Source organism: Metarhizium acridum (genome assembly GCF_019434415.1).
Source record: "Metarhizium acridum strain ARSEF 324 chromosome Unknown scaffold_31, whole genome shotgun sequence".
Lineage (NCBI taxonomy): Eukaryota > Fungi > Ascomycota > Sordariomycetes > Hypocreales > Clavicipitaceae > Metarhizium > Metarhizium acridum.
This window is the reverse complement of record NW_027094018.1, coordinates 2,246,657-2,273,440: the sequence shown is the minus strand read 5'-3', so window position 1 is coordinate 2,273,440 and position 26,784 is coordinate 2,246,657. Positions and strand designations below refer to the sequence as shown.

General features: G+C 54.0%; 9 protein-coding genes across 10 annotated transcripts; 6 read left to right on the top strand and 3 right to left on the bottom strand.

The window, feature by feature from the left end:
- The first annotated feature begins 290 nt into the window (after positions 1-290).
- J3458_005567 (uncharacterized protein) lies at positions 291-2,206 on the top strand. Its single transcript, XM_007812043.2, has 3 exons — positions 291-1,013; positions 1,081-1,235; positions 1,301-2,206. The coding sequence occupies exons 1-3, from the start codon at positions 896-898 to the stop codon at positions 2,069-2,071; spliced, it is 1,044 nt and encodes a 347-aa protein (XP_007810234.1). The 5' UTR covers positions 291-895; the 3' UTR covers positions 2,072-2,206.
- Positions 2,207-3,093: 887 nt separating this feature from the next.
- J3458_005566 (uncharacterized protein) lies at positions 3,094-3,807 on the bottom strand (the record flags this gene model as incomplete). The annotated part of the gene is made up of 3 exons (XM_066118876.1): positions 3,094-3,257; positions 3,385-3,582; positions 3,792-3,807. 3 exons carry the CDS (start codon positions 3,805-3,807, stop codon positions 3,094-3,096), a joined length of 378 nt encoding a protein of 125 aa, XP_065976398.1.
- Positions 3,808-4,304: 497 nt separating this feature from the next.
- On the bottom strand, positions 4,305-6,136 carry J3458_005565 (uncharacterized protein). The gene has a single exon (XM_066118875.1). The coding sequence runs from the start codon at positions 6,075-6,077 to the stop codon at positions 5,079-5,081; it is 999 nt and encodes a 332-aa protein (XP_065976397.1). The 5' UTR covers positions 6,078-6,136; the 3' UTR covers positions 4,305-5,078.
- Positions 6,137-6,756: 620 nt separating this feature from the next.
- On the top strand, positions 6,757-7,553 carry J3458_005564 (uncharacterized protein; the record flags this gene model as incomplete). The annotated part of the gene is made up of 5 exons (XM_066118874.1): positions 6,757-6,759; positions 6,812-6,916; positions 6,985-6,989; positions 7,046-7,125; positions 7,198-7,553. 5 exons carry the CDS (start codon positions 6,757-6,759, stop codon positions 7,551-7,553), a joined length of 549 nt encoding a protein of 182 aa, XP_065976396.1.
- A 1,868-nt stretch (positions 7,554-9,421) lies between these two features.
- Positions 9,422-12,175, top strand: J3458_005563 (uncharacterized protein; the record flags this gene model as incomplete). Its single annotated transcript, XM_007812047.2, has 2 exons — positions 9,422-9,654; positions 9,727-12,175. The coding sequence occupies 2 exons, from the start codon at positions 9,422-9,424 to the stop codon at positions 12,173-12,175; spliced, it is 2,682 nt and encodes an 893-aa protein (XP_007810238.2).
- A 436-nt stretch (positions 12,176-12,611) lies between these two features.
- Positions 12,612-14,201, top strand: utp15_1 (U3 small nucleolar RNA-associated protein; the record flags this gene model as incomplete). Its single annotated transcript, XM_007812048.2, has 1 exon — positions 12,612-14,201. One exon carries the CDS (start codon positions 12,612-12,614, stop codon positions 14,199-14,201), a length of 1,590 nt encoding a protein of 529 aa, XP_007810239.1.
- Positions 14,202-14,906: 705 nt separating this feature from the next.
- J3458_005561 (uncharacterized protein) lies at positions 14,907-15,320 on the top strand (the record flags this gene model as incomplete). The annotated part of the gene is made up of 1 exon (XM_066118873.1): positions 14,907-15,320. The coding sequence occupies one exon, from the start codon at positions 14,907-14,909 to the stop codon at positions 15,318-15,320; it is 414 nt and encodes a 137-aa protein (XP_065976395.1).
- Positions 15,321-16,668: 1,348 nt separating this feature from the next.
- Positions 16,669-22,691, bottom strand: J3458_005560 (uncharacterized protein). 2 transcript variants are annotated; one of them, XM_066118871.1, is made up of 5 exons: positions 20,864-22,691; positions 20,679-20,788; positions 19,105-20,616; positions 18,287-19,036; positions 16,669-18,232 (listed from the first exon to the last, which is right to left on the bottom strand). In XM_066118871.1, exons 1-5 carry the CDS (start codon positions 21,653-21,655, stop codon positions 17,938-17,940), a joined length of 3,459 nt encoding a protein of 1,152 aa, XP_065976393.1. In that variant the 5' UTR covers positions 21,656-22,691; the 3' UTR covers positions 16,669-17,937. The 2 variants fall into 2 exon arrangements, with proteins under 2 accessions (XP_065976393.1, XP_065976394.1); XM_066118872.1 differs by having other exon boundaries at positions 17,077-19,036; positions 19,105-22,447.
- Positions 22,692-24,123: 1,432 nt separating this feature from the next.
- On the top strand, positions 24,124-24,423 carry J3458_005559 (uncharacterized protein; the record flags this gene model as incomplete). The annotated part of the gene is made up of 1 exon (XM_066118870.1): positions 24,124-24,423. The coding sequence occupies one exon, from the start codon at positions 24,124-24,126 to the stop codon at positions 24,421-24,423; it is 300 nt and encodes a 99-aa protein (XP_065976392.1).
- Positions 24,424-26,784: the final 2,361 nt, after the last annotated feature.

The window sequence follows — 26,784 nt, the reverse complement described above, 5'->3', positions numbered from 1 at the left end:
AACGTCACGAATGACCTGCCGGTCCTGTTTTCACCTCCAGACGGACCGTACGTACCTGGAGGGGCATGTTTGTTTGCCTGAAGCAGATGCCGACTTTTGTTGGCGAGGGCAAAACACAGGTCGTGGTCTAAAAACCAGCCTACCCTATAACGCACCTTGTTTCAGATCCTACCGTTTGGGCACAGCATAGGGAGACCGGCGTCCAGATATGTCAGCGGCAGAATTCGCATGTCATATATCATGGGCAGCAGCAGCATACTTTTCCTCTACCTGGAAATAACATGGCACTGGGCGGGTATAATCCCAAAAACCGCGCCAGCACAGTACACGCGGATTCTTCTTCGGGCCCCGATTTGATTACAAATTCCCCCTGCGCGATATATCAGCGAATGACTCTTGACCGGGACGTGTATCCGAGCGAAATGTACACGGTCAACGTCATAACGCCGGCGCAGTTAGGCCAACACGGCAGGAGTTGCCAATTACTCGTGTTCCTCGACCACGCCGCGGGCAATTGTAACGATTAGAGAACTAGGTGCTTCCGTCCCGAACTCTCAGGCCATAGAGCTCATTGCTCCCTTGGGTGGAAGATGCGCAAAAATGCAGACTGGAGCGCCGGCTGCTTTAGTCAGGGTCAGGATTCGTGGAAAACCGCTCAGACTCCATCACGCCGCGAGGGGTCAAGTTTTCATGGCAGGTGTCAGACGGCCAACTCGCGATGGTGGGGGTTAGTGTTAGTGGTGATCAGCCCCGCATGAGCTTTAAACACAGCAACATGATCCTCTCGCGGGGTATATAACTACTAGGTAGCTCGCTTGGCTCATTCTGGAGTTCCATTGCCTCCAGTGCTTCGTTTCACCGCATATTTTGCCAATTGTGTTGCCTTTCTGCCACCATGTCTAAGCCGGAGGACACGCCCCCCATGACGTATCGATTCCTGGGCCGTTCTGGTCTTCAGGTCTCTTCCATCTCGCTCGGAGGATGGCTCACCTATGGTGGCCACGTCGACAGAGGTAATTCACCCCATGTTTAGAGGGCCTTGTTTCGGGAATTTTCACGGGCGCTAATGATGGCGAGCAGAGGGCACCTTTGCCTGTATGAAGGCGGCATACGACTGCGGTGTCAACTTTTTCGATTGCGCCGAGGTATACTCTGGTGGCGAGTCGGAAATCGTCATGGGCGAGGCCATCAAGAAGTTTGGCTGGAAGAGGAACGACCTCGTCATCTCAACCAAGGTGAGAGCATATGCGCCGCTGCCGTCTCCTGTACAAAGCGACGGGGCATGCTCATGATTCTGTAGGTGTACTGGGGCCAAGCATTTGGCGACAACATTGTCAACAACAAGGGCCTCTCACGCAAGCACATTGTCGAAGGTGTCAATGCCTCTCTGAAGCGCATGGACCTCGAGTACGTCGACATCATCTTTGCCCACCGACCCGACCGCCAGACCCCCATAGAGGAAACCGTCCGCGCCTTCAACCACATCATCGACGCTGGCAAGGCCTTTTACTGGGGCACATCCGACTGGAACGCCGATGAAATCGCCCAAGCCTGGCGCTACGCCGACAAGCTCGGCCTCATTGGCCCCGTCACCGAGCAGCCCGCCTACAACATGTTGCAGCGCGAAAAGGTCGAGACTGAATTCGCCCACCTGTACCGCGAGAATGGCGGTCTAGGCCTGACTGTCTGGTCCCCCATGCGCCAGGGTATCCTGTCGGGCAAGTACAAGGACGGCATCCCCGAGGATTCGCGCTTCAACCAGACCAGCGTCGAGTTCATCAAGGGCTTCTGGGGCCGCACGACAAAGGATACCTGGAACGGCATCATCGAGCAGGTCAACAAGCTGCAGCCCATTGCAGATAAGCTGGGCATCAAGATGAGCACGTTGGCTTTGGCGTGGGTTCTCAAGAACCCGAATGTTAGTACCGCCATCACAGGTGCCAGTCGGCCGGAGCAGGTGTATGAGAATTGCAAGGCCGTGGCGGCCGTGGACAAGCTGACACCGGAGATTATGGATGAGATTGATGAAATTTTGAACAACAAGCCCCCTGCTATTGTGATGCGATTTTAGATTTGACGTCACTTGAATTTTCAAGACGTATATATTAAATGAATACTACCCGGTATAGACGGCACACCGCAACGATTCTTGCTGTGATTGGGAGAAAACAGAAGCCCAAAGATTGTTTCTACATGTGGATCCCGCTGTCTTTGACATGTACTGGCTCTCCCCCTGTGCGTAAACCGTCGCCCTAGGGAAGCTGCCTATCCTGACTTTCGGAGGCAAATTTGTCTTTTGAATGCCGTTGACGGCGGCCCCTTCAACACTCAAGTACGCCCACGTCTCCAACTGGCGGGTAACTTATCGTTCTTGTTGTTTCGAACGTGCCCGAAGTATTTTCCTGAATAAGCACAGGTCGCCGTTTAACGGCAATGTCAACAATAGGCGCCCGTATTTGACACACCCTGGGACACTCGTTACGACCACCGCTCCACCGTGACAGCTATCCGTGTACGATTCCTGGCTGGGTTCGACTTTGGAGGATTTTGCAAAAGAGTATGAAGGAGAATCATTCCAGTGAAGAATTGGTCAACTTGACCAATACGTGGGCGTGAGTACGCGTCGACTACACCACCCTGATATGTGGCAACGTCGAGGCCGATGGATGCTAATAACACGTTACAGTGGTATTACTGGCAGGGTCTCGTAAAAGCAGTCCCTCCCAGCTGGAAATCGTCAAGAAGAAGCTTGTCAAGGCGCCAAGGAAACGATTGGCGGGCTCCGGGGGGCACAGTTATGAATTCCACAATGGACTATGACGCTTACATTGGTGTAGGTTTACACGATGGCCACACCAGGACAGCCATAATAGGCCACCACACAGGGGACAAAAAGTCGCAACTTCAGCCATGACATTTTGGTATTTCGTCTATGCGTAATGCACGTGATACAAACGAAGAACTAATCCAGTCGTTTTATGTTACAAATATAGCCTCCCCTTGAATTTCTATATCCGAATCCCCGGAGACACACACCGCCGTCCACCCTCTTCCATGAACCCAACCCTTGCAGTCCCCCGTGAATGAGTGTATTTACAGGTTAGCCTTGGACTTGGCCTTCTTCATGATGGGGTCGAGCTTGGTGGCCTTCATGATGTCGCCCTTGATCTTGAGCTTGCCGGACATGAACAGACGCTGGGGGTTGGCAGAGCCATCGACGAGCTTGCCGAAGTCTTCCTCGGAGAGGAGGAGGGTGACTTTTGCCATGAGTTAGCTTCAATTCGTTTCCCCCCTATCCATCTGTGCATCGGGCCCAAGACAAGACGGTATGATGGTAGATTTTGTAGGTCAAAAAGAAGGGGGGGGGAGGTGACGAAACCATACCAGTGGGCTTGCCGACACCGGTACCAACACGGCCGGACTCCTTGAGGTCGACGTGCCAGCTCTCAGTCTCGCCAGCCTTGTTCTTGAGGGTGAAGGCAAAGACGCCGTTGGCCTGCTTGATGGCGTCTTTGCGCTCGGCGTCGGAGCCGGACAGGACGCTGTCGATGACGTCGAAAGCGGCAGAGGCAGGGAACTTGGCTAGAGATTGAGGCAAGGTAGTGTTAGTAAGGCTCGTTTCTTTGTTTCCCCATCAATTGATTGCCCGCGTCCCGGCCCCTCCGTCCATTGCGAACATGCCACGCAGCTGGCGGCATGCGAGATTCCTGCTGGGGGGGAGGGGGGGGGGGCTCGACGTGGTCCCTTGGGGACGAGAAGATTGCGAAAGGGGCGTGTGTGGAAATACGCACCGTTAGCGAAACCCATTTTGGATAATGGCTATTGAAGCTGATTGAAACAGAGAGGGAAAAAGGGGCGGGATGAAGATGGACTACCGGATTCGTAAATACAAAGTTGAAGCTTTCCAGAAAGGAGGGATGCGGAGGCAAAGTGGGATCTCAAGTTTAAATGCCTTTCTCTGTTAACATCTTCGCTTAGTGGCTGGTTGGGGGCGAGATGGCAGCAAATGCGAAGCGCCGTAGGCATGTGATGGGAGACCTCGGCCTGACATCATGTGCCGTTGCTGGAAAGCTGCGGCCAAAGGCAGCCGGGCTCCACTGCTCCAGAATAAGTGTCGCGACCGCGTCCGTATTAGGTCTTTGCCTGGCTCCGTTTTTCTCTCTCCTTGACAATGGGCACTGCCATGACTATTTCAATGAGATTTTTGGGACGGCCAGGCCATGTACTCCGTAAGCGTGTCCGCTCTCCCCATGTTCTCCCCGCACGAGGCATGTACTGACCCTCGGCTATTACCTTGAGTCCAGTCCCTCCCCGCAGCTTTTGTCTCCGGCCCCCCCTGAGCGCTCTGTGGGAGTTTGCTTGACAGTGGGTTCGGGGTACCTCGTGTGCGCTTGCCGGCCGTACACCTGCCTACTCCGTTCGGAGTCAAGACTTTAGGGGAGGCGCGGTGGGCGGGCCAGCCACCCGCTCCCCGAACGGAGCCTCGAGTTATACCGAAGGCACGTCGAGTGTTTCTATTCCGGGCCCAGCACGACATTTCCACCAAGATATCTGGACATTGGGAGAGACTTCTCGGCAGTGCGTGCTCGGATAGATGATGCGCGCACGACACCGGGTTTCGGACTCCATTAGGACATCGATTCGACCTTTGGCGACACCATGTGCATCTGTACCAGACATTCTCGCGTGCCCTTGACGTTATGCCAATGTGTCATTCCCCCATGATGTGGTTTAAATGCTTCTATCAACTGCCCAAAACCTTGATGCTCTGAATACCCCAAAAGTTGGTGCAGACTATGCTTATATTGTACAACAGAGATACGAGACCAAAATGCTCTTTTTTTGTCTATGCAGTGCCAACTTCGTCCATGCGCCTCATGTGCCAATCCCTCCGTCTGTCAATGTCCTACTTGTACACCACCACTGCACATCCCACCCCTTATAATTCCCAATCAGGGACTGCAAAGTCTCGCTGCTGGGGCCAATGCTCCGGCCTATATTGTTTTGCAAAGAGTCAGCTCTCAAACCTTTCCCGAACCCGTCCCGGCTAAAGGACCATTGGCCTTGAAAAAAAAAACTCACCTCGTCAGCAACAACGTGGCCATGCGTCTCCGCCGCTCAGATATGTCCTCGGCCGCCGTCAACCTCAACCAATCCCCCAGCCAACTCCTCAGCTCCGTCTCACTCTTGCCCAGAATATCTATCCCTCGCTCTGCACAGGCAATTCTCAGCTCCTCCGTCTCCAGACCCATTGGGCCCCCGTCCTCTATCAGGTTCTTGTCGTCGCCTTCGAGGAATGCCATTCGTAGTCTGCCCTTGATCTGCCACATCCCCGGGGGCGTGAAGCCCAGGCGATCCCACATCATGCCCGAGAGATGCAAGCTCCTGAGGACGTGTTTTCTGCCGACGGGCGCGCTGATCCGGGGGCTCAGTACGCCGTGGGGGTATTGCGCCTCGAGTTCGTCAAATGCAGCCTTGCGCCGGCCTTCGGCCTTTTGCAGGCCCGAGTACAGCTGTTTTGGAATGCGGCATGTGTACGGCACCACGCCGTCGACGTAGATGACTGCCAGGGCGGTAAATTCCCCAATGACAAGCAGCATGAGTCCAAAGAGCGGCAGCCGCAGCATATCGTGTCGCACGCGCCACAACAGAACCCAATCCGCGCGGGAGAAGGTCTTGGGGACGTAGTGAGGCTTGAATGCGGACGGACGGTCGCCTGGCGGCGTCCTCTCAAGCTTCTTCTTAAGCAGCCTGCGGTTCGCCATGACAGCCTTCAGCCCATCTTTGTAGAATTTCAGATAGCCCTTCCCTAGCTGGAAGAGATACTGTAATGTAGAATTGGATGCGCTCCGCTGCGGAACGTCTAGTGGCGGCGGTCGAGTCGACGCTGGAGGGTTGAGTAGCGGGCTCTTGGGAGGTCGAGCTTCACGGCGAGGGGGGACCTGGTTGTGCGCCGCCCGCCATTGGTGAGCAGGAGGGGATGCATAGGAGCTGCGGGATTGTAAAATGATAGGCCTGGATATGAGGATGCAGGTCCTGCGGCGGGCGCAGCACCGCCAAGGAATTTGCGCACTCATGGCAGCTGTTTTGCTGAATTTGTGAGGTTGGCTTGAAAAAAAGAGTGACGGTGATGATGACTTGAGCTCCGATGTTGTGTGGGTGGTGTTCATTGGTCAGCTGGATCCACTGGCCGAGAGTGGCTCCTATTGACTTGTTTTGAAGTAATGGGATATGGCGCCGATGATTTTCCCTGGGATGTGCCTACGCTGAATAGCAATCCATATTATGTTTTGCACGCTTTTCCGACTTTTGTTGGATTATCGTGTGTTATTTGCGGTGAGATAGGCCTGGCTTGTTGCAAGGCAACTCTGAGCATTGTGCATTGCACACCATATATTTAGGGAAGATTTGCTCTAGCCTGACTCATAAACAGTAAACTGCGTTGAAGGTACTTTACAAATGTATCTACAAAATGAAAAGTTTGGAGAGAGAAATTCAAGCAACTCCATAATATTTCTTCAGAGCGCGTAATCTGTTACAAAGAGTGTAGTTACTACTATGTACATGAATGGCACCTGGCGTGGGTCAACCCATGTCCATTTCGGTGACTAATCTTGGCGTCTGTTAAAGAAAGTATACCCACACTCAAAAATCACGACATCAATGGCCGTACATATAATTTTACCCAAATCTCAAAGGCGACTGATCTTAATTCTCATTCATCAATAAGAAATCCAAGGATCGAATACCGGCAAAATGGTAATATCATCGCCATGGCCCTTGCGCTCTGCCCTTGCACTAATGTGTGTAGGTTCACGCTGATGCGTCCAATTTTGCCCATGGCGTCACCAAAGATGATGCGTATGAGCAGGTTTTGATGCAGGCCGAGGGCTTGTTTATAGATCAGCGCAACTGGGTGAGACTCCTACACCATACCTCCACCATGTGGTCTGATTGACCAAATACTTACTTATTTGATACCAGGTTTGGTAAGATGACTGTGTAAACAGCTTTGTGACGACGTGCAGATCTCTGACCTTTGCAGCAATCTCGCCAATGCCGCGGCACTGCTGTGGCACGCCTACAAGTCCTTACCTTCTCCAAGCAAGGACGTAAACTGGGCCGGTATGAAATCCAAGTCCCTCTGAGGAGAGGCATCTAAATATAGAAGAGAGGCATTCATAACACAGGATATAGGCTTCTACGTTCTTGACCCCTCATCCACGAAACCTCAGCTCATCCTCGGACCTTTCCAGGGGAAAGTTGCCTGCCAGACAATCGAATTTGGCCGTGGAGTTTGCGGTGCTGCGGCAGCCACGCAGAAGACGCAGCTGGTAGCCGACGTTGACAAGTTCCCAGGCCACATTGCCTGCGATGGTGACAGCAAGAGCGAGATTGTGGTGCCGATTCTGGCCAGCGCCGAGGGCAGTGGGGTGAAGAAGGTGGTGGCTATTATTGACGTTGATTGCACGATTGAGAATGGATTTGATGATTTGGATAGGAAATATCTGGAGGACTTGGCGGATCTGCTGGGCAGGAGTTGTGACTGGTAGCAAAAGAGGAAAAATGAATGCTTGGTATGATATTCCATCGTCATCGTCATGGACACTGATGTCATCAGGTTGACCCTCCCCCGGTCTAGGCGTGAACAAAACCCTGGTGTTATTACTTAGACACATGGAGCGAGCGCCCAGAGAGAGCTTCTGGAAGCCGTTTCCACCCAACAACCTGCCTGACATGCTGGACAAAGGGAGACGGGAAATAACAAACTACTAACTATTTACTAGTGCGACCAGTGAGACAGCGCGGCCATGGCGACGCAAACAGGCATTGTGCTCCGTACAATGTCTCATGACCCCTTTGACCCTGGTGCCTGGCCACCCAAGAAAGGTTTGCTGTTAAGGTTGCCATGGGTATAATTTGTTCATAGGGAAATCTCAAGGTGCTGCCATCAAGCATGTTCCGCTGAAATGCTCATTTATGAAACTTTTAGAACGGCCCACTCGGACATCACTACGTTCCGGCATGCGCAAGGCGGGAACCATGGTGGCAGTTCTCCGCAAGCTCTTTTTGTTATTTTTATCAGTTGACATCTGTCGACACACGCTCATGCACAAATCAACGAGCATCAGGCCGTCTGATTGGTGTGTTGGGGGCAAGGCGGCCCATGTTGTGCATAACGGCGCGAGGGCGACGTCAGCGTCCACGCTAGCCATGGAGGCGCTGCAGGAGTAAATGGATGTCTGATCCTCGGTGCAGCCGCAAGATGGGGAGGGGGGAAGGCAGTTCGACTCGCTTGCTGGGTCGATTGGTTGTCGATCGGGGGGCCGATTGTATTGATTGTTGTTTTGTCTCGAGCGAGCTTGATGGCTTTTTTGGCGCGGTTGCTGGGGGAAGTGCAATATTGAATCACGTTAACCTTGCATATTCGCCCTGGATCTTGGAACTCCGCTGCGCTCGGTGGGGCACAGCGATCGAGCCAAGGCCAGAAACCTGATGGTCTATTCCTGAATGGGCTAATTTCAAACGTGCGGATGTTGTTGAATGTCCACTGCAGAGAGCGTTTAGTAACATTGAAACTTTGGTATCAGCAACTTGTAAGCAATTGGCACCCCAGGACGCATGAGCCAGGGGAGACCAGGGATCTTGGCAGGGCCAACTTGAGAACCTCGAACTCCATGTTTCTCTCTCCTCCCCCTCGAGCGGCACTTGACATTGTGTCTGGTTTGTTATATTAAACCGGGCCGGAGCCTTGAACCCAGCCACCAGCCACCGGGTTTTGAACACCGTGAGCAGCCCAGCCACCAGCAGCCCCACTACCGCACTATGCCACCCAGTTCAGTGTGCTGATGTTCAGGCTTGCAGGGGGCTTCAACTGTGCTTGGCCCACCAGAGCACACGCACTGCAGCGCCGCATCCGGCGGCCCAACCACTCAGCATTGATTGAAGCTTCTCGTACCCTGGCACCCTGCACCCTGCAGCCGGCACCCAGCTTGCAGCTGCCAGGTGCGTTGAAACTTGCCCTTCGACGAATCGCTTGCTAGCTGATGCATAACAAGGCGCCTCACGCCTCTCATTCTTAGCTCATCGCCTGCTCAGCACAACGCCTTCTCTTCCCTTTTCCCTTCCTTGCATGCCATTGTCCTTCGTCTCCTGCATCGGGACATTGTGCTCGCCGTTTTCGACACGGACAACATTCCTTGTTTCGCTTCTATACATGATTTGAATACTCTTGCACCACTGCTGGGCTTTCGCTCTCTTGTCCCTGCCGCTCTTTTCTTATTGACCCAACCGACGTAAACAAGCCGAACCGCCATCGTCTCATCGGCTAACCACCACAGGGAAGGGCGGCACCGGATCTGGAGCTCCAAGTTGAAACACCTCGAGCTCTCCGACAATAGACGCAATCACGTCTGCGGAAATGGCCACCAAGACCAAGTCGTTTGCCCTCAATGGCGCTCACACGGCTGGCATCTTTGCCGACATGTCGGTTGACGGGCCCGTAATCGGTACTCTAGTGGCCATTGTCGACAGGGCCAAGAACTTGCCCAACAGAAAGACGATTGGCAAGCAGGACCCTTACTGTGCTGCGAGGCTAGGGAAGGAGGCCAAGAAGACGACGACAGATATCCGAGGAGGCCAAACTCCCAAGTGGTATGTACTTGGCGTGTCTGCAGAGCACTCTCGCAGTTCACCTCTTCGCACAGGCTGACCGTGACCATGTAGGGACCAAGAGCTTCGATTTACGGTCCACGACTCACCGGACTACTACCAGCTCAAGATATCTATTTTTACCGACGACAAGAAGACCGATCTGATTGGAGAGTCGTGGATTGACTTGAAGGGTATTATTGTCCCGGGAGGCGGCCAGAACGACATGTGGCAAGGCTTGACTTGCAGAGGCAAATACGCTGGCGAAATCAGAGTTGAAATCACATTCTACGATACCAGGCCACGTCCTGAGAAACCCGCAGCCAAGCAAAGGCAGCAGACCACTACTGAGCAAGATGCTACAGGCTTAGCCAAGCCAAGAACTCCCGTCAAGAGGCGACCTTTGCCGTCAGACCCCGTCACAGGAGAGGCACCCGTCACTCCCCCAGCTGCAGTTGCCTCACAGCCGGAACCCCATCAGCATCAAGCTACCCCTCGGTCACACAGCAAGTCTGCCTCACATTCTGGCTTTGTTCCCAGCCAGTCACCCCTTCAGTCAGTCGAGTACAGCACACCTCCTCACCCGCAAGGCAGCAGACAGCAAGCCGAGTACTATACACCTTCACCACATTCGGCCCACCGCCATGGCCATCGCTCGAGAGAGTCATATGGTACTCCGGCACGATACCAAGACGATCGTGGCTTTTTGCAACGGGCTCAACCATCTCCCTACGACCAGGCAGATCCTCGTTCCGCCCAGGGTTCGTTTACCGAGCTCCACGAGCTGCCTGAAGAGATGGGCTCACAACCGCCGTTTGAGGATGAAGCACCCCCACCGCCTCCGGCCCATCGATCCAGGCAAAACAGTGCCGGGCCAGAAGTTTCACATCGCGGCTCGTACGACGTGTCGCCGCAAAAGTCTCCGGTGCCAATGAGACAGGACGTTCTTAAGAGCGAGGCTCACAGACACTCAATAGCGGCATACCCCGGGCAGCCTGTATTCAAACCCTATGACCCAACATCATCAGCTCCAATTCCTATCGCGCCCCGAAACGATTCGCCCTATGAATCTTCTTCGTCGCGATACCAGTCACAAAGCCCTGGCTATAGCCCGCAGCACAGATCCATGCAGCCCACCGTTGAAGATGTTCCAGACTCGCCTACGGGGTCTAACAGACGCAGCTCCCGGGCAGCGGTCTACCAGAGTGAAATGGCGTTGGACACTGCTGCCAGCCAAATGACTCAAAATGTGACTGAATCTCCTGTACACACAAGCACTAGAGATCGTCTCCAGGACCATGGCGCATACCCTGCTCCAGTTTCACCTCTGTCTGTTCAGGAATACTCGAATACTTTGTCTCAAGTGCCACACGCGTCACAGTTACAGCGACCCGGCAGGCATGGCGATTTCGACCTCGTACACATCCGGAACCCACCCAACTATGGCACACCAGCAGTTCCTCCGTCTCTGTCTCCTGGAGTTGACCTGGCGCTATCACAGGAGTTTGCTGACCGGAGATACGAGGACCGAGGCTATGAGGACCGACGCTATGATAGTCGGTATACACAACCAGTCGCGACTCCACCACGAGGCCGCCATCGAAGTGAAGGGCCGCCGTCCTACACCACTTCTCCACACTCGTACACGCCTCAGTCTCACGACGGGCGCGCCATGGTGACTTACAGCAGCCGACCTGAACCACTGGCAACTAAACCACGAAACTCCCCAAGCCCAAATCCCAACCTGGAGCACACCATTCGCCGCAAATCCGTCAGCCCGGCACCACCGCCATCAGAGAATAGAAGGCAGTCTGACGTTCCTTTCGGACCGGACTCCTACGACGCATTCAACCCCGCCATGGGCTCGCCTGGAGCTGCCGACTCTCGCGTAGGGCGGGTGGACCCAAATGCCAAGATCATCACTCATGATGGCCGAGAGATTGACCCTTCTGATCATCTTCCCATGGAGACGTGGGCTCCGGAGCCAGAGCCGAGGAGGAAACAGGCATCACCCGAACCTCGTGCCAGGCCGTCACCATCAGGAGCGCAGCCAATGCCCCCGAGCGGGCGGAGACCTCTTCGCATTGCTGCCCGTCCAGATTCTGTAATAACGCAGCAACAGCAACAACAACAACAACCACCGCCCTCATATAGCCAAGCAGAAGATTCACGTACTCCTCCAACAAGTGGCCGTAATCGCCTTCAAAAGAAGGCTCGAGCGTCTGCTGGCCATAACAGCCTGCTCCCTGCTGCATCAAGCCCGCTAGCTCCAATTTCTCCCGATAACTATCAGGAGCGACAAGTACAGTATACACCCACGCGTGGAGCCCATCCTGGGGGCCTATATGACTACCCTAATGAGAACTATGCACCACCGCATTATGGGTCAGGACCACCGATTCCTGCGAAGATTCCTCTGCCCATCATGAGCGGTGCTAATGGCGGAGGGGAACTGGCGCTCATGGAGGAAATGCAACGAATTGACATTGGCGCTGGACGATCTAGGAGGCGGGGCGGATATTAAGAGTCTGACGATGGATTTGTTTGAATATAAAGATGAGGATTGCATATATATAGTTTTGCATGTTGGGAGAAAAAATCGGCGTTTCTGAAATACACCCAAGCACATATCCGGGTGGCAGTAAGCATTTATAGGACTATATGAAATTGAACATATTCTTAGCTGCATTTATTGTCGCTGTCAAACTCCTGCTTGATACAAGTTTATCCTGGCGCTTGAATTCTGTATACGGAGTATGTGAGCTGGCGGGGACAAGAGGTTGGGAGACGCGCTAGTCCTATTATGGGAAGGCTGCCACGCGGGGCCTTTCCGCTTCGTCTGACCGCATTGAATCTGGAAGCGGCAGAAAAAAAAAAAATCATGGCTACCAAACACGCTGACATGGCAAGCGATCTCACAGACAATTTTCACACATCGCGATAATCGCAAGACAACGAATATGGCAGCAGCTCAGGTGGGACCTCTCCCACAGCTCAAGCTGCCATCTGGGCCCTCTCCAGTAACGGCCGAGCGGCGGTACTGGAAAACGTTTAAAAACCAACTGCTCATCCCCTCGCCCACGAGCTACCCCGTCACCAACATCTCCTACAACAGCGACTCCTTCGTAGTCACGACCGGCACCCGCGTCCAAATCTATTCCAACCGCACACGCAAACTCCTCAAGACCATTACACGATTTGGCGATGTCGCCAGAAGCGGGGATATTCGCAAGGATGGCAAGGTCCTTGTGGCTGGTGATGACACGGGCAAAATGCAAGTCTTTGACGTCAACTCACGAGCGATCCTCAAGACGTGGACCGAACACAAGCAGCCCGTCTGGACGACGAAGTTCTCGCCCACGGAATTGACGACGCTTCTCAGCGCCAGCGACGACAGGACGGTGCGGCTTTGGGATCTGCCCAGCAATGAGGCGGCGACGACGTTTGTCGGGCACAGCGACTACGTGCGGTGCGCAAACTTTATGCCCGGGACCATGTCCAGCATGGTCGTGTCGGGAAGTTATGACTCGACGGTGAAGCTGTGGGATCCCAGAACGGGGAGCAACTCGGCCGTCATGACGTTCAAGCACGCGGCTCCCGTCGAAGACGTGCTGTCCCTGCCGTCGGGGACGACTGTTCTTGCCGCGGCGGGAAATTCAGTCAGTGTCTTGGACCTGGTTGCTGCCAGACCACTTCACATGATTACCAATCATCAAAAGACGGTGACTTCATTGAGTCTCGCGTCCAACGGTCGGCGGCTGGTGACGGGTGGTCTGGAGGGCCACGTCAAAGTCTTTGAGACGACGGGGTGGAACGTCGTCAACAGCGTCAAGTACCAGTCGCCCATCCTGTCTCTACAGGTCATTCCGTCCGGGGATGGGAGCGACGCCAGCGACCGCCACTTGGCGGTGGGCATGCAGTCTGGCGTGTTGAGCATCAAGACGCGTCTCACTGGCGCGGAGGCGAGCCGCGAACGCGAGCGGGACAAGGAAATGTCCGCCCTCGTCGCGGGCGCCATCGCCTCCCATGATGCGAAAAAGTCGAAGCGCAAGCGGAGAATCGAAGCCGCCAACAGGCTGGACATGGTGGGAGAGGGCGCCGACGTGGTCATTGCCAACGAGCCGCGGGGGACCCGGAAAAGGGAGCGTCCCTGGCAGAGGGATCTGCGACATGCGCGGTACGCTCGTGCGTTGGACCAAGTGCTCGACCCCAAGACGCCGGACCACACGTCTCTCAACGTGCTGACTCTGCTCTTGGCGTTGCGCCACCGCAGTGCCGTGCGAGACGCGCTCGAGAACAGGGACGAGCAGAGGGTTGAACCGGTGCTGAAGTGGGTGTGCGGGCATATTTGCGATCCCCGGTATGTCAGTGTCTGCGTCGAGGTGGGACTGCATCTGATTGATATGTATGCCGAGTATGTCGGCGGGTCGGCGGAGCTGCATGAGGGCTTCAGAACGCTTCATAGACGGGTCAAGAGTGAGGTTCAGAGGGCGCAGGTTGCTTGCCAGACGGGGGGTATGCTGGAGAGCTTGATGATGGGAGCCATGTAACATTTCGGGATTGGGGAAAAGAAGAAAAAGAAGACGAAAAGTTTTTGCTTTTGCATTGCAGAGGCGTTGGGAGTTTCTGCTTATCTAGGTAGATGAGGCCATGCTGCCTTTGTCGATATACTTTTTCCTTTCTACTGCACTTGACTCTCTCTGTTGATTAAATCCCACGTTGATAAACATGCTTTCCGAGGCGGCTTCTTCCATCCCTACGTCAAAGTCTAGTCAACATCTTCACTGGTAGCCCTCGTCGGGAACGAATTCGCCGTCCTGTCCAAGCCGTCCAACATTGATACATGGAAATGTCTGCGGCCCGACACCCAAAGGCAGACTCGGCACATGCAGCTAGACCAGGACACCAGTGAGCTAGAAAAGGCGCAGCGTTGCAGCATTCGACGCTCCTGGCACCGCGTCGCTGCCATGACATCAGCAAGGCCGCCTTTTCAACTTGGTTGCATGGTTGTCAAGCTCTTCCATCTCGCAAACACCGGTCTCGGGGTACCGGCAGCCCATAGCGTTTTACATGGAATTGGATAATCTACACTTGCCGAACATGTAGGCACCGCCAACCACCCGCCTGGAATATGAACGTCTGGCTTGGCTTGTTCGGTTGTGGGCTACGCAATCAGCTACAATATGCGCATCCCCGGGGCGATTCTCGCCGTCTGGTGCAAATGACTTGTTGGGAGGGGGACCTTGTTGCGAACCATGTTCAGTCTCTTGCGCGTTCCAGCATTACATTGCGTTGCCTGGCGCAGCCTGTTGACGCTTGCACTGTTACGGTCTGATTGTCGAGATGACCAAGGACACTTTAGCTTGGGAATTTGTGAAGCTGCCGTTGCCCGGGGGTTGATCAAGTCAGCTGGGAGTCTGAATGGCGTCCCCCCGACTAGATTTGCATGCCCTTTGCCTTCCTTGTCGCTGTGCAGCCTCATTGAGCCTGCCAGATGCCAGCGGATTGATGCCGGCCACGTGGCGCGTGTCTACATACGAGCTGGCGCTGCTGCTATCGGCAAGTATAGCACCGTTGACATTCTGCAGAACCCGCTCTCACTCTCAACCCAGGAGCTGGTCCGGGGCTGTAACTCTCCGATGGACAGCCTTGTGCGCAGCTATCAATAAAGAGTCAGCATCGCCTCGAAAACGCCTAGAAATTGAAACTCGTAACAAGACCTGGACGAGGGATCAATGTATCCGAATGACTTTGCCTCTGGCTCGGGTAGCAGTCAGTTGGTAAGCAGATGCCGACCAGCTTGAGATTGACACACGGAAGAAACATGACTAGCAACTTTGAAGACGGCATTTCTCTGACGGAGCACACACACTGCAACTCCGTACTCAATAAGCAATACCAGACCTAGAAGCAGTCCATGGACATGCTTGCGCCAAGGCCTCATGATGAACGTGGCATGTAAATACACAACTCGGCAGTCTGGTGGTTCCCTCGACAGACTGTAGCAACAAAGGGTTGCCAGATATAATCACTCTGAAGAGACGGTCCAAGTTGGATACATATTCGCCCGCGCCACCAGATAAACACCACACGACGACTTCACCAGCGTCTCTGCAACGCGTGGCCAGTGTCCAGCAAAACACGTCCCGGCATCTCTCGCCCGTAATCGCAACGACATGCAGGCAACCACATGAACCGGTGCAAACTTCCAACCCGCGCTCGCGGCACACCGCCGTCACTCTCAACTTGACTCGAGTGACGAGTCATCTCAGCTCCCCTTCGTCACAACTCTCACCGGTTGCCTGCAATCTCATCGCCGTCATGTTTTCAAAACAAGAAAAAAATCACGCCATCCCGCATCGGACGCCAAGTAAATCCCCAGAGATCCACCCGACACGTCAGGTTTCGCACACAAAAATGCTCCGAGTCAAACCTCATCTCAGGCCGGCCCAGGTCGAGTTTGTATCCACGGCAAGAAAGCCACCCGCGCCTCTTCCGCCGAGCCCACGTCAAGCCTGCCCGATCAAGCCCCGGCCGAGCCAAGCCAAGCCCTCATCGAGCACCCCCCCCCCCCCCCCCCCCCCCCCCCCCCCCCCCCCGGTTGTCCCAACGCCCGCTCTGTCCAAGCCGCCCGCAAACCGGGTCCCCGGGACCTCCCATAGACGGATAAGCAAACCGACGTTGTCTTGAGAAGAAAAAAAGTAAAAATAAAAATAAGAACAGAAAGGCTGCCGCCTTGCCATGTCTCAAACTTGTGGTCCAATCGCCTACGGGAGCTACATACAGAGTGCCGTTCGCATGGTTCAACCGCCCAGCTTGCTCGCGTGACAACCAAAACTCTCTTTTGGTACCTGGCATGGGGCTGGAATACAAGGGTGCCAGCTGCATGGCCCTGCCCTGCCCTGCCCTGCCCTGCCCTATGCCGTGCTGTGTTTTGGCTTGCTTGTGCCTTTTTTGGTGTAAAATCAAAAGACCAGAACAAGACAAGACAACCCCCCTTGCCACCGTATTAGCGACCTCCTACACCGTCGACCTGCATCGTGATAAATTGGAGCACAGAGTACTCTGTACCGCCGTGCTCCGTACAGGGTGGAGAGATTGGTTGAGTGAGTGAGTGCTTCACGGCAACACAGGTCCATGATCGATCCATCTCCAACGCCTTGCCCCGTGTGGCATGTTGTTGACACACCTTTTGACACCTTGTCTCGGCCGCCCTCTTGGTTTCGTCTTGAGTGTTCTAGATTGACCTGAACGGCTCTTCGCAAACAGCCCCAGTCAGGATCTGGCAGCGTCGAGACGCACGATGCGTGGCTGGCTGACCCGGCCTAGCTTGCCAACACATTCATTAAAAGAAAAAAAAACTCTTACGTGTCCGGGAGATTGGTGTGTCACCACGGTCCAACCGTAGCACAGACTATACTACTCCATACATGGTCGAAACTTGTCTTCATTGCTTGTCGCCTGCAACTCGCACACGTCCAAACTAAGTATCCTTCCTAGTAGTGTCTCCATCTCGACCTGGTTCCCTAATCGTCACTCGCCCACATCTCCCTCCAATCTTTCCAAAATGTAATGATCCTCCTCCATGCGCCTGTCCACCTGCCCTGCTTCATCTCGGAAACAGGCCCCGTCTTGGTATCTCCTCCACGTCCAGCCTGGGGTATACACAAGCTATTCCTACCGTACAAGGAAATAGCAGTAAGATTGCAAACAAACAATAAAATAGCCAACAGACTTGAATAAAAAAATATAAAAAAAATGACAACAAGGATTGAAATAAAAGTGTGAGCCGACCGAGTATTCGCCAAAAATGCACGCCCATGTGTTGCCCAAAGAAAAAAAAAAGGAAAAGAAAAAGGCCTTGATGCAAGTTTTATAGAGCTTAAGAAGAACAAAACCAAACAGGTCTCCCTAGTTCGTACCAGCGCTCGATAGCATTAGCATGCCCACCAGTTGCTGAAACATGCCCATCGTATCGTATGTGTGTTATATGTCGTGTTCTGAATCGTTGAGTTTGCACTTCGACTTTTGTAGAACCCATCCATTCTGTAGTACGCCGCCAGATTATAACCTTTTGAGCCAGGTATCCTTGCCGAGTAGCACGCCAGATTTAGGGGAAAACATCCTATACCGTCCCATGTCTCACCAATCATGGAAGGACAAGGGTCGAATCAACAGAACTGGCCGGTTGGGTCGTCTTGCCGAATCAATTATAACCAACAGAGTCAAAGACTTGCAAGTCAATTCGCTTTTGCACCAACACCGAGAACAACATGTCTCGACATGTTAATTGGGGTTCGACATGGGCGGTGGGGCTGCCATGGGAAGTTTTGGTGTCTGTAAATTGGTACTGCTTGAGAAGCTTCTCGTCATCTTCGCATCGACGCCCTGGGGAAACAAATCTCGCTGAATGCCTTCCAGTATATGCATGTCTGTTTTTAGGGAGCTCGTCGCCGTGCTTGACTGTTTTAAGAATAATATGGTTTTGGAAAAAAGCGTCATGAGAAGACTTGCATCAATCTCTGAGGAGAGCACCTCGTCTCTAAAACATGCCGACAAAACCAAGAGATTTCCCCATTGGCTAAAAGACAACTTGTTAGCAGCCGTCTCTGCTTCCGGGACAATATTAACTTACGCATGCGCGGTTCCAAAGACATTGGTAATGATTGGTCGCTCCGATCCTAAACCGTGGAATGCCCGCGTGCTCTCAATCAACGCTTTGATGCCTCTCTTCGCATATTCGATCACCATTGGTTGAATATCGTTCCGAGACTTGGCTGATGGGTCGATAACCGGCGCCGCGACGCCTTGTCGGAATTCGGATACGGCCTGCGGGTTCGGACTTGATGGATGCTTTTGCATCTTCTCTGACCACTGCAGGATTTGTCGAATAAAGGGCCGGTATGTGATGACTTGAGCGCCCCAATATTTGGCCCGCAGTCGGGCTGCGAGAAGGTCGTCTGCCGGGGGATCATCTTCCTTGAAGGCAAAACTCCGTGCAACCCACTGCATGTTTGACACAGCATCGGCGACTAGCCCAACATTGTTGAACTTGGGGTCTAGCTCCTTTGATTCTGCTTCCTTGACATTCTTGTTGTCTGGGGCGTAAAACATGCGGTGAATGCTGTTCAGGTGCGTTCGAAGATACAACTGCGCCAAGTAACTGTCGAGAACCCTCTGATCAAATCCACTCAACAGGCTCATATTTGGATGCGGCATATTTTCTTCATAGGAGAGCAATCCTGAAGGAGGAAGTTGCAGCTCTGCGATGAGATCGCTTTCCAGTTGCAAGCAAGTCCAAAAGGTCAAAGCCAGTTGGTTATACCTCGGCTCTTGTATCATTGACAAATCTGTGTTCTTGATTCGACGCAGCTTATCCAGGCTCCTGCAAACCATAATTAGCTCAATACTGCCAAATTTTTTCCCTACATTGGTTCCTGCAACAGAACTTACGGTCTCATGATGACCTGCAACTTATGGCTAGCTTGATGAATAAACGCAAAGCTTTCCAAAGGACGGGCAAGTTGCCCGTGATATATTCCAGCAAAAATCAAGGCGTAGACGTTCTTCATGTTTTTATAGGCGCCTGTATGATTCCCAAGTATGTCGGTGGCAAACGCAAAGTACTCCAAGCCCGGAATAGCCTCGTAGTTCTTCTTCAATCCAAGGCCGCCTCTTGAGGTTCCTGTACTCCCACCATGAATCGATGACCGCCTGCTCTGTAATCCTCGCTCTGCCTCCTTCGGGGACACCGCCAGACCTCCCGATGAGAGGGAGTGGGATGAGATGCTCGGGGGTGAGCACTGGCTAGGAGACGGTGGAATTCCATTCCTAGCGGACGGACTCCCATGAGGCAAAGGATCAACCTGATGGACGGCGTCGTAAACTCGGTCTCTGTGCATACAAATTTTGCCCAAGGCGAGGATGGTGAGGACAAGCGCATTATGTATTGATCTCTCGGGTCTGCCAGCTTTCCCCGTGGTCGGCGTTGAAGGAACTTCGGGTCCGTCGGGTGCGGGTGACCTTTTGCGTTTCGATCCTGCAATCTCCGTCACCATATTTGGGGTTATGCTACCTACCGCGAAGGAGGCGCCTTTGGAAGGCTTGTGAAATTTTGAATATGTTGATCTTGGTGGCAAGGTATCCAAAAAATGGTGCACCCATTCGCGGAGTACTTTGGGTTGAATGATTGGATGCATGTTTAAAATATGATCTTTGAAGCTCTTCACATAGGCCCAAACTTTATCTTCGGAGAAGTCGGGGTTCCCGTCACTCGCCAATACACCCCCCTTATACTCTACCACTTGGTCAGCAGGGCTCAGTCCACCGAGGTGTCCCCAATCAGCAGCAGGGGACGGAGATGCTGTGTCAGAGGACTCGTCTCCCATGTCAAGTTGGCCGTGGTCTGTGATTTCCCTCAAATGCCGCGAAGGATGCGCGTCTTCGCCACGACCGTATACAATGAGCACACCGCGATTTTGCTCTTGGCTGATAGGATATTCCGTGATGTGTCGAATACCCTCGGCTTCCAAGTGTGGCCTGACAATGTCACTGATACACGGCCAGTCCAGAAGCAACCCAGCAGGCGTAGTATGGTTGATGGGGATCGCAGGCTCTCCGGGAGGCACTGGCGGTCCTGGCTCTGCCTCCAATTCATCTTCGGCCATCATTTCCAGGGGCGCACGCTCGACACCAGCATCCAAGAAATCACGAGTGCCGCCGCTATTGTAGAACTGATGCGCCGTCTCAGATTCGTCGCCAAAAGGGCTTCTTCGCAGCGCTTTGAGCTGCTCTTCTTCCGCAACTGGGTCCATCTTCACCAAACTACCATTTGGATGGCCGCCGACAGAAGCTTCCAGCTTGGTCATCCGGCTGTCCATACGTCCAACTTGCTCCATCAAACTGGCAATGCTGTGCTGGACCATGGTAATGCCCTCGAGAATATCAGCTTGAGCTTTATCAGTCCTGTGATTTCCGGGTTAGTGCCATGATTGTCCATTGGACACATCGACACGTGCAACACATACGCTTTAGGTACCGGGTCGCGGTACCGGCACTCTGTTCCTTTATCGCGGCATGTTTTGCAGGGCTTTGTCTCGTCGCATTTAGCCTTGAGCTGTCGGCACTGATCACAAGCCTACCTCGTTGCCCAAGGTTAGCATGTACATTCACAATCTCACGTCTAACGAAAGCGTAGCAGGGATCACATTACCTGCGATGCTCTCGTGTTCTTCTTCTTTGAAGCGGCAGAGGATGTGTATACGCCATAGAACGGCTCTGTTGCTGGAGGATAGCTTGCATGGGACTCGTAAGAAGGCTGGTGAGCCGGCGTTGGCGGCGGGTAGCTGGCAGGGCGATACACTCCTGGGGTGGGAGGCACCGAAGGTCCATTTTCATAGCCCATATGACGCTGTTGGCCCTCTGGTGGATATGCTGATGCGGTTTGGTGCGGCGGAGGAGGATGCGAGACTGAGCTGGGATGTGGCGTATGGGGTATAGAGTCTGGCGCATGTCCTCCAGCGGAGTTTGAGCGCCTCGGATCTTCGCCGGACTCTCGTTTTATGGCCGAGTCTCTGGGAGGATATTGACGATATGCAGGATGAGCGGGTGACGGCGGTTGGCTTGGGTGATGAGGCTGTTGTTGGGGAGGATGACCCGGCTGGCGAAAGTGGTCTTGCATGGGGGCAAGGGTTTCCTGATCGTGTTGTCGCCGGTCGTGATCAGGAAGAGGAGACTGCGCATGACCATGTATAGGCACTGGAGCTGGAGGGCCGGATCCAAGTTCGGCTGCTCGGGGCGGATATTGTTGTTGATATGTGCCTGGTCCAGGATGATGATGCGAGTGAGAGACTGGAGGGGGAGGGGGAGGCGGCGGCGGGTGGGGAGCTTGAGTATGATGAGACCGTGGTGTTGTTGAGATGTGAGGTTGAGGAAGGGGGGTTCCAGTTGGAGAAGCAGACCACGACCCAAAGCGAGGACGTTTGCCGTCTGGTCCCGGATCCATGCTTGTGCGTTCTAGGTCCAGCCACGGGACAAAGACATGTCAGGAACGAAGCAGATGGTGAGGCAAGGGGCCGGAGAGGCCCAGCTTCCATGGGCTGAGGGCGAAATAACAGAATGGGCACCCAGCTCCGGCACCAGCCCCGGGGAGAAGCTGAGAAGCTCCAAGAGGCACCAAGAAGCACCAAGACGCAACCCAAGGCGCACCGAGGGACTTGAGAAACCGATGAGGCTCCCAAAGCTGATGTGTAGGCTATCGGTTACAAATGGGTCTTCGACATCGGAAGCCAAGGAGCAATGGTCGACATGGGGTGTGTGTACGAAGAGTGCGCGTTGGACCAGTGTATACGTGTGGTGTGTGCGAGCGTGTGAGCGTAGTATGAAGTGTCTGAAGTGTCTGATGTGTCTGATGTGTGTGCTTCAGCGTGTGTATGTGCCGGCTGGCCTCCTGCCTCACTACGTTTCTGGTCTGGCGAGGTGTGAGATTCACAGGTATGATGACATAGATGGGTGGATGAGTCGCTCCCGGTCCGGACGAGTAAGCCGCTTTCTGGATGGCGACCAACGGCGATGGCGAGACAGAAGCAACAAGCAAAGGGCTCGTTGACGGAGGCGAGATACCAGATACCACCGACCCTGGGCTGAGGCCGAGACGCGGCAAGGCAAGGCAAGGCAAGGCAACTTGGCAACTTGGACCAGCAGTTGGGCAGGGACGGTTGGATGCCGAAGACACAAGTTGGAGCTATCCAAGAAAAGGAAGCGCGCAGCTCGAGTCGAGGTTCGAGTTAGACGGAAGTGGGGCGCGGAGATGTGTGCGGGTTGCGTCCTGCGGTCTGCGGTCTGTTGGTCTGCGGTCTGCAATCTGCAGACTGGTCCTGCAGTCTGCAGTCTGGTCTGTCTGGCTTGGTCTCTCTCTGTAGCTGGTGTATGTACAATACAATCATGGATTTATTGCGTGCACAATGAGTATTGTACGTCGTAGCACCCGTCCCAAGTCCAAGGGGAGCACCACCACCACCACCACCACCACCAACACTATCACCAACACCGGCAGGAGACACAGGCCACCAGATGCGCAAACCAGCGTGCGACTCGACGTTGCTTTTGCGCTGGCGCTGCTGGCTCGATGCTTTGGTACTCGACGCGCAGGACCCAGCACCCAGCACACAGCACACAGCGCAATGGGCGCTGGACGCCAGACACTGGATGACGCTGTGCGCCGTCTGGTAGGATCGATCAAACCTGGGATTGGCTGCTTTACCACAAACTAGCGTCTAAGACTTCCAGACGCCAGAACAAGCAACAACAGGCACCAAGCGACAAGACTCCGTGGCCCGTACTACCCACGTTGACGTACAGGGGATCTGTTGCACAACCAGACAACGGTGTGCGGCGCGACCAAGATGCGCTTCCGTCAGGCGGGTGCTTGTAAGGTGTGGTGGCGAGGCTAGAGCCCAGGCGTACTGTGTCACCCAGACAGGCGACTGGCCGGCAAAAGTCCGAAGGTCGAGCAAGGGATCGCAAACCAAGGTTTTGCAAGGGCTGTCCTGGTCCAGCAATCAAGCCGGGAAAGGTGTTGGCCAGCCAGGAACGTGGTGATTCTTGCTCCAGAAGAAAGAAACACGGAGTATAAAAGAGAAAAAGACAGAAAAGACGGTCAGGTAAAACCTGCCAGCCTGAAAGATGGTGGTGTTGGCACTGCTCTGTTACGGAGCACCAAGCACCAACTCCTCATATCTCGCTCGCCTATGTTTTCTCTTCCTTTCCCTTGCCTCTCGATCCCGAGCAGAATAGAGAGCCACTCGCAAGTCCCCTGGTCCTCGTCCCCAGCTTGGCCTCTCTATTGCTCTCATCATCATCATCAAGCTAGCTCCGACAGGGGTATCGCAAAGGCTTGAAGTGCCTCAATCAAGGACCCCCGGGGCGGGCGTGGCTGGAGCGGCGTTAATACATGCATATGTACGTACTCCGTACAGACAAGACTGGGGCGTGGGCTGGGGGCGTGGGCTTTCCCGTGAGAAGCGCTCACGAGATGACGATGAAATGTCCATGCGACACGCCCCTCCCGGTTGATGGTCATGGTCGCTTTGCCGGACACTTGTTTTGGCAACTGGTCCAGCAATTATCCCCTTGGCCGAATCAGAAAAGACTGAACTGTTAGTAACAAAGTGTACGGAGGAATACGATGTGCACTGTAATAAATACAGACTACGACCAGCAACGAGCAGTATGTATTGTATGTCGTGACCTTGGCAAATTTTCAGCTTTCAACCCTGCTGGGCCCGGCCATGGCCTCTGCAACCATCTTCGGCCTAGTTTTTCATTCGTCGCATCCTCTCCTCGACAGCCCGTGCCTGGAATTCGGATATGGCGCTTGCGTGGTCAGGGGCCGAAGGGCCAAAGTGCTTGTAGCCAGTGTTTTGCAACATTGATGAGGTTCGCTGGTACCTCGTGGCTCTCCAGGCGAGTTCAATGTATGTACATATACTGCTCCATAGGGATGTTCCATTCCCCCATGCTCCAACTCCATCCAGGTACTACATGTACAATAGCACCAGGGACTCGCTGCTCCACGCTCCACCGAGACCAGATGAAAAACCAGCGACGAGAAAAATAAAACGAGAGCATGGAACCTGGCATGGTGTGGCGGCCGAGAGATCCGGCGGCCGAGCAGAGAGGTTGAGAGGAGGCCCCTCCTCTGTAGCCCTGGAGCTCAACACTAGTAGTCATCATGGACCAAACAGACGGGTAGAAGCAAGAAGCAGGCAATGACTGACATGCGTCCAGAACACCTGCGTACGTACATGTAGTTACGGAGAAATCGCACATGGCTGCCTCGAGGTCCGTAGCAAGCACACGGGGTACCAAACTACCAAACACTGAAGCATAATCCCCCATGCCCTACCCACACGAGTCCACAATTCGGTGATGCCCACGACGGCTGGAGGTTCGTGCGTCAGAAAAGAGCCTTAATACAGTCCGGAGCAGCTATACGGAGTAGGCAGCTAAGTAGTCAGCGGGCCAGTACGGAGGTAAAATGGATGTGATGTGATGGCAGACCCGGTTAGATGCGTGGACGATACAAATGCGCTCTCTGGATGCCCAAGTCGCGGCCGCCTTGGCGTTTTAGCCAAAGCTGGAATGCGACGATACGGAATTGTCCGTAGGGCCTACGGGCCCGTCGATGCGCCATCTGCTCAAGCGTTTTCACTTTGATCTGCGTGTCTTGCGACTGCCGTGGCTATTAACCCGCAGCTGCAGCCGCCTGAAGTTGGGCCTCATCTGCCAGCTCTTAAAACCCCCCCCACCTCGGGAGCCCTCAAAATGTTGCTGGTTGGCCCTACGCCGGCACGGGCAGCTAGCTGGAAATCCGTTCAAAGCAACAAAGGGAGATCAAAGTCAGCCCCTGTTCAGCCACTCGCAGTGCCTGGCGCCGTTGTACAAATCACTGCGCTTGCAGCAGCGCAAACCAATTTCATGGCCACCCAGTGCCTGCATGGAACAAGTAATGATGGGCGCCAGAGTAGCATTGAAGGCAGTTGCCCTCGCTAAGAAATCCGAATTGATCGCCAAAGCATCGTCATCTTCGACTTGACCCTTGCGTCTGATGCCAGCCAGAAGCCCGGGCGCGCGACCACCAGGAGGTTCGTTCCTGTCCGTTGCCTGCCATGCTCGTCAACCAGACACTCGGATGACGGCCCAAACGACCATGCTCGAAGAAAATACGTCTTCCAAACTCGCCAATGCTTTGTCCGTGATACCTTGCCATTCTTGGGTGCCTATCTGCCACTGGCGGTGTCTCCGAGACTCCAATCATCTCGGCACGGGTCCCAGATGGAATCAAGCAGTGGTGACTACAGCCGCCGTCATGATAGGCTACGTACGACGACATCAATGTCCCTGCCAAGCTGACAAGCGCCGCTTCAACATACATGCTCGTTATCAAATTATGACAAAAAGGACGCGTAACGAGTAATGACTCCATGCCTCTCCGCTGCAAACCGGCACCATTGGAGCGGTGAGGTGCATGTGGACGGCACGTCAAGGTGGCTAGAATTGGCCGCAGGGCCGAGGAGGTATCAATGATTACCAAGCATGGGGAAATATGCTCCCTAATAAACACGGTATTGGCCCAAGAACCCTCTGGTCCCTTGAAGCTGGGGGGGAAGGGGGCCTCACTAGCTTCTGTTAATAGACCGCCTGGTCGTCGCTCGGTCACCGCCAGACGCGAGCTTCGTCTAATTGTGCGAAGTGCACCAGACTTCACCGCGCCGTTTCGATTCCGCTTCGGATACCTTGAAGCGGCACACTTGGGGGCCTCTTTTCTAAGGCCCGTGATAGGATAGCGCCAAGTGGACAGAGGTATTATGCTCTCACCACCTCTGTCAGCCGACACATTGATACACCCTTGTGTGCGGAAGGGGTGGTAGTCGAGTGGCGCCTTACTGAGTACGTGGCGGCGATTCAGGACAAGGCGACGCGTGCTAGCCTAAATACTGCTGTGCTCTGATGCGTCGATGGTGTCCTGGATGCGTCCTTCACACACATTAGGTCGACTTGTGCGATTCCCATGGCAAGTATGACCCTGTATCTTTGGGTCTGGAAAGGCCTTCGCACATAATCGCTGGACAGATAGAAGCGCCGTATGTCCAATGCCTGATAAGACACTCCATGACGGTCGAAAGCTCGTGTCTGCCGTGATTGCTACGGTCGTGTCACTGTGAGACTCATTTGTGTTTGCGACTGTGGTTGTGGTTGAGGGTGTGAATTCAAGTACGCCCGTTTGTTTGACGTCGATATATCAAACAGCCCAGTCAGTACGTCATCGGCAATGATATGCAGACGAAGCTAAAAGAGTGAAAACTCTTCAAACATGGGCGCACCGTGGCCAATGCAGTGAATGCACAACAATCCATGCATGTAGATCGTGTAGTCTTGACCGCTGCAGACATGGTGGATGCAGGACCGCCGAAGAGCAATTGCAACAACTCTGCTAAGTCAAAAGCCGCAGGTTTCACGCATTATGTTCCCTTGGTTACCGTGTGCTATTTGCCGTCGTAGCTGCGTTATGAAAAAGAGGTGCAATATAGAGGACGTTTGTCTCGCCATGGGCTGGTCAAGCGCTAAAGTCAT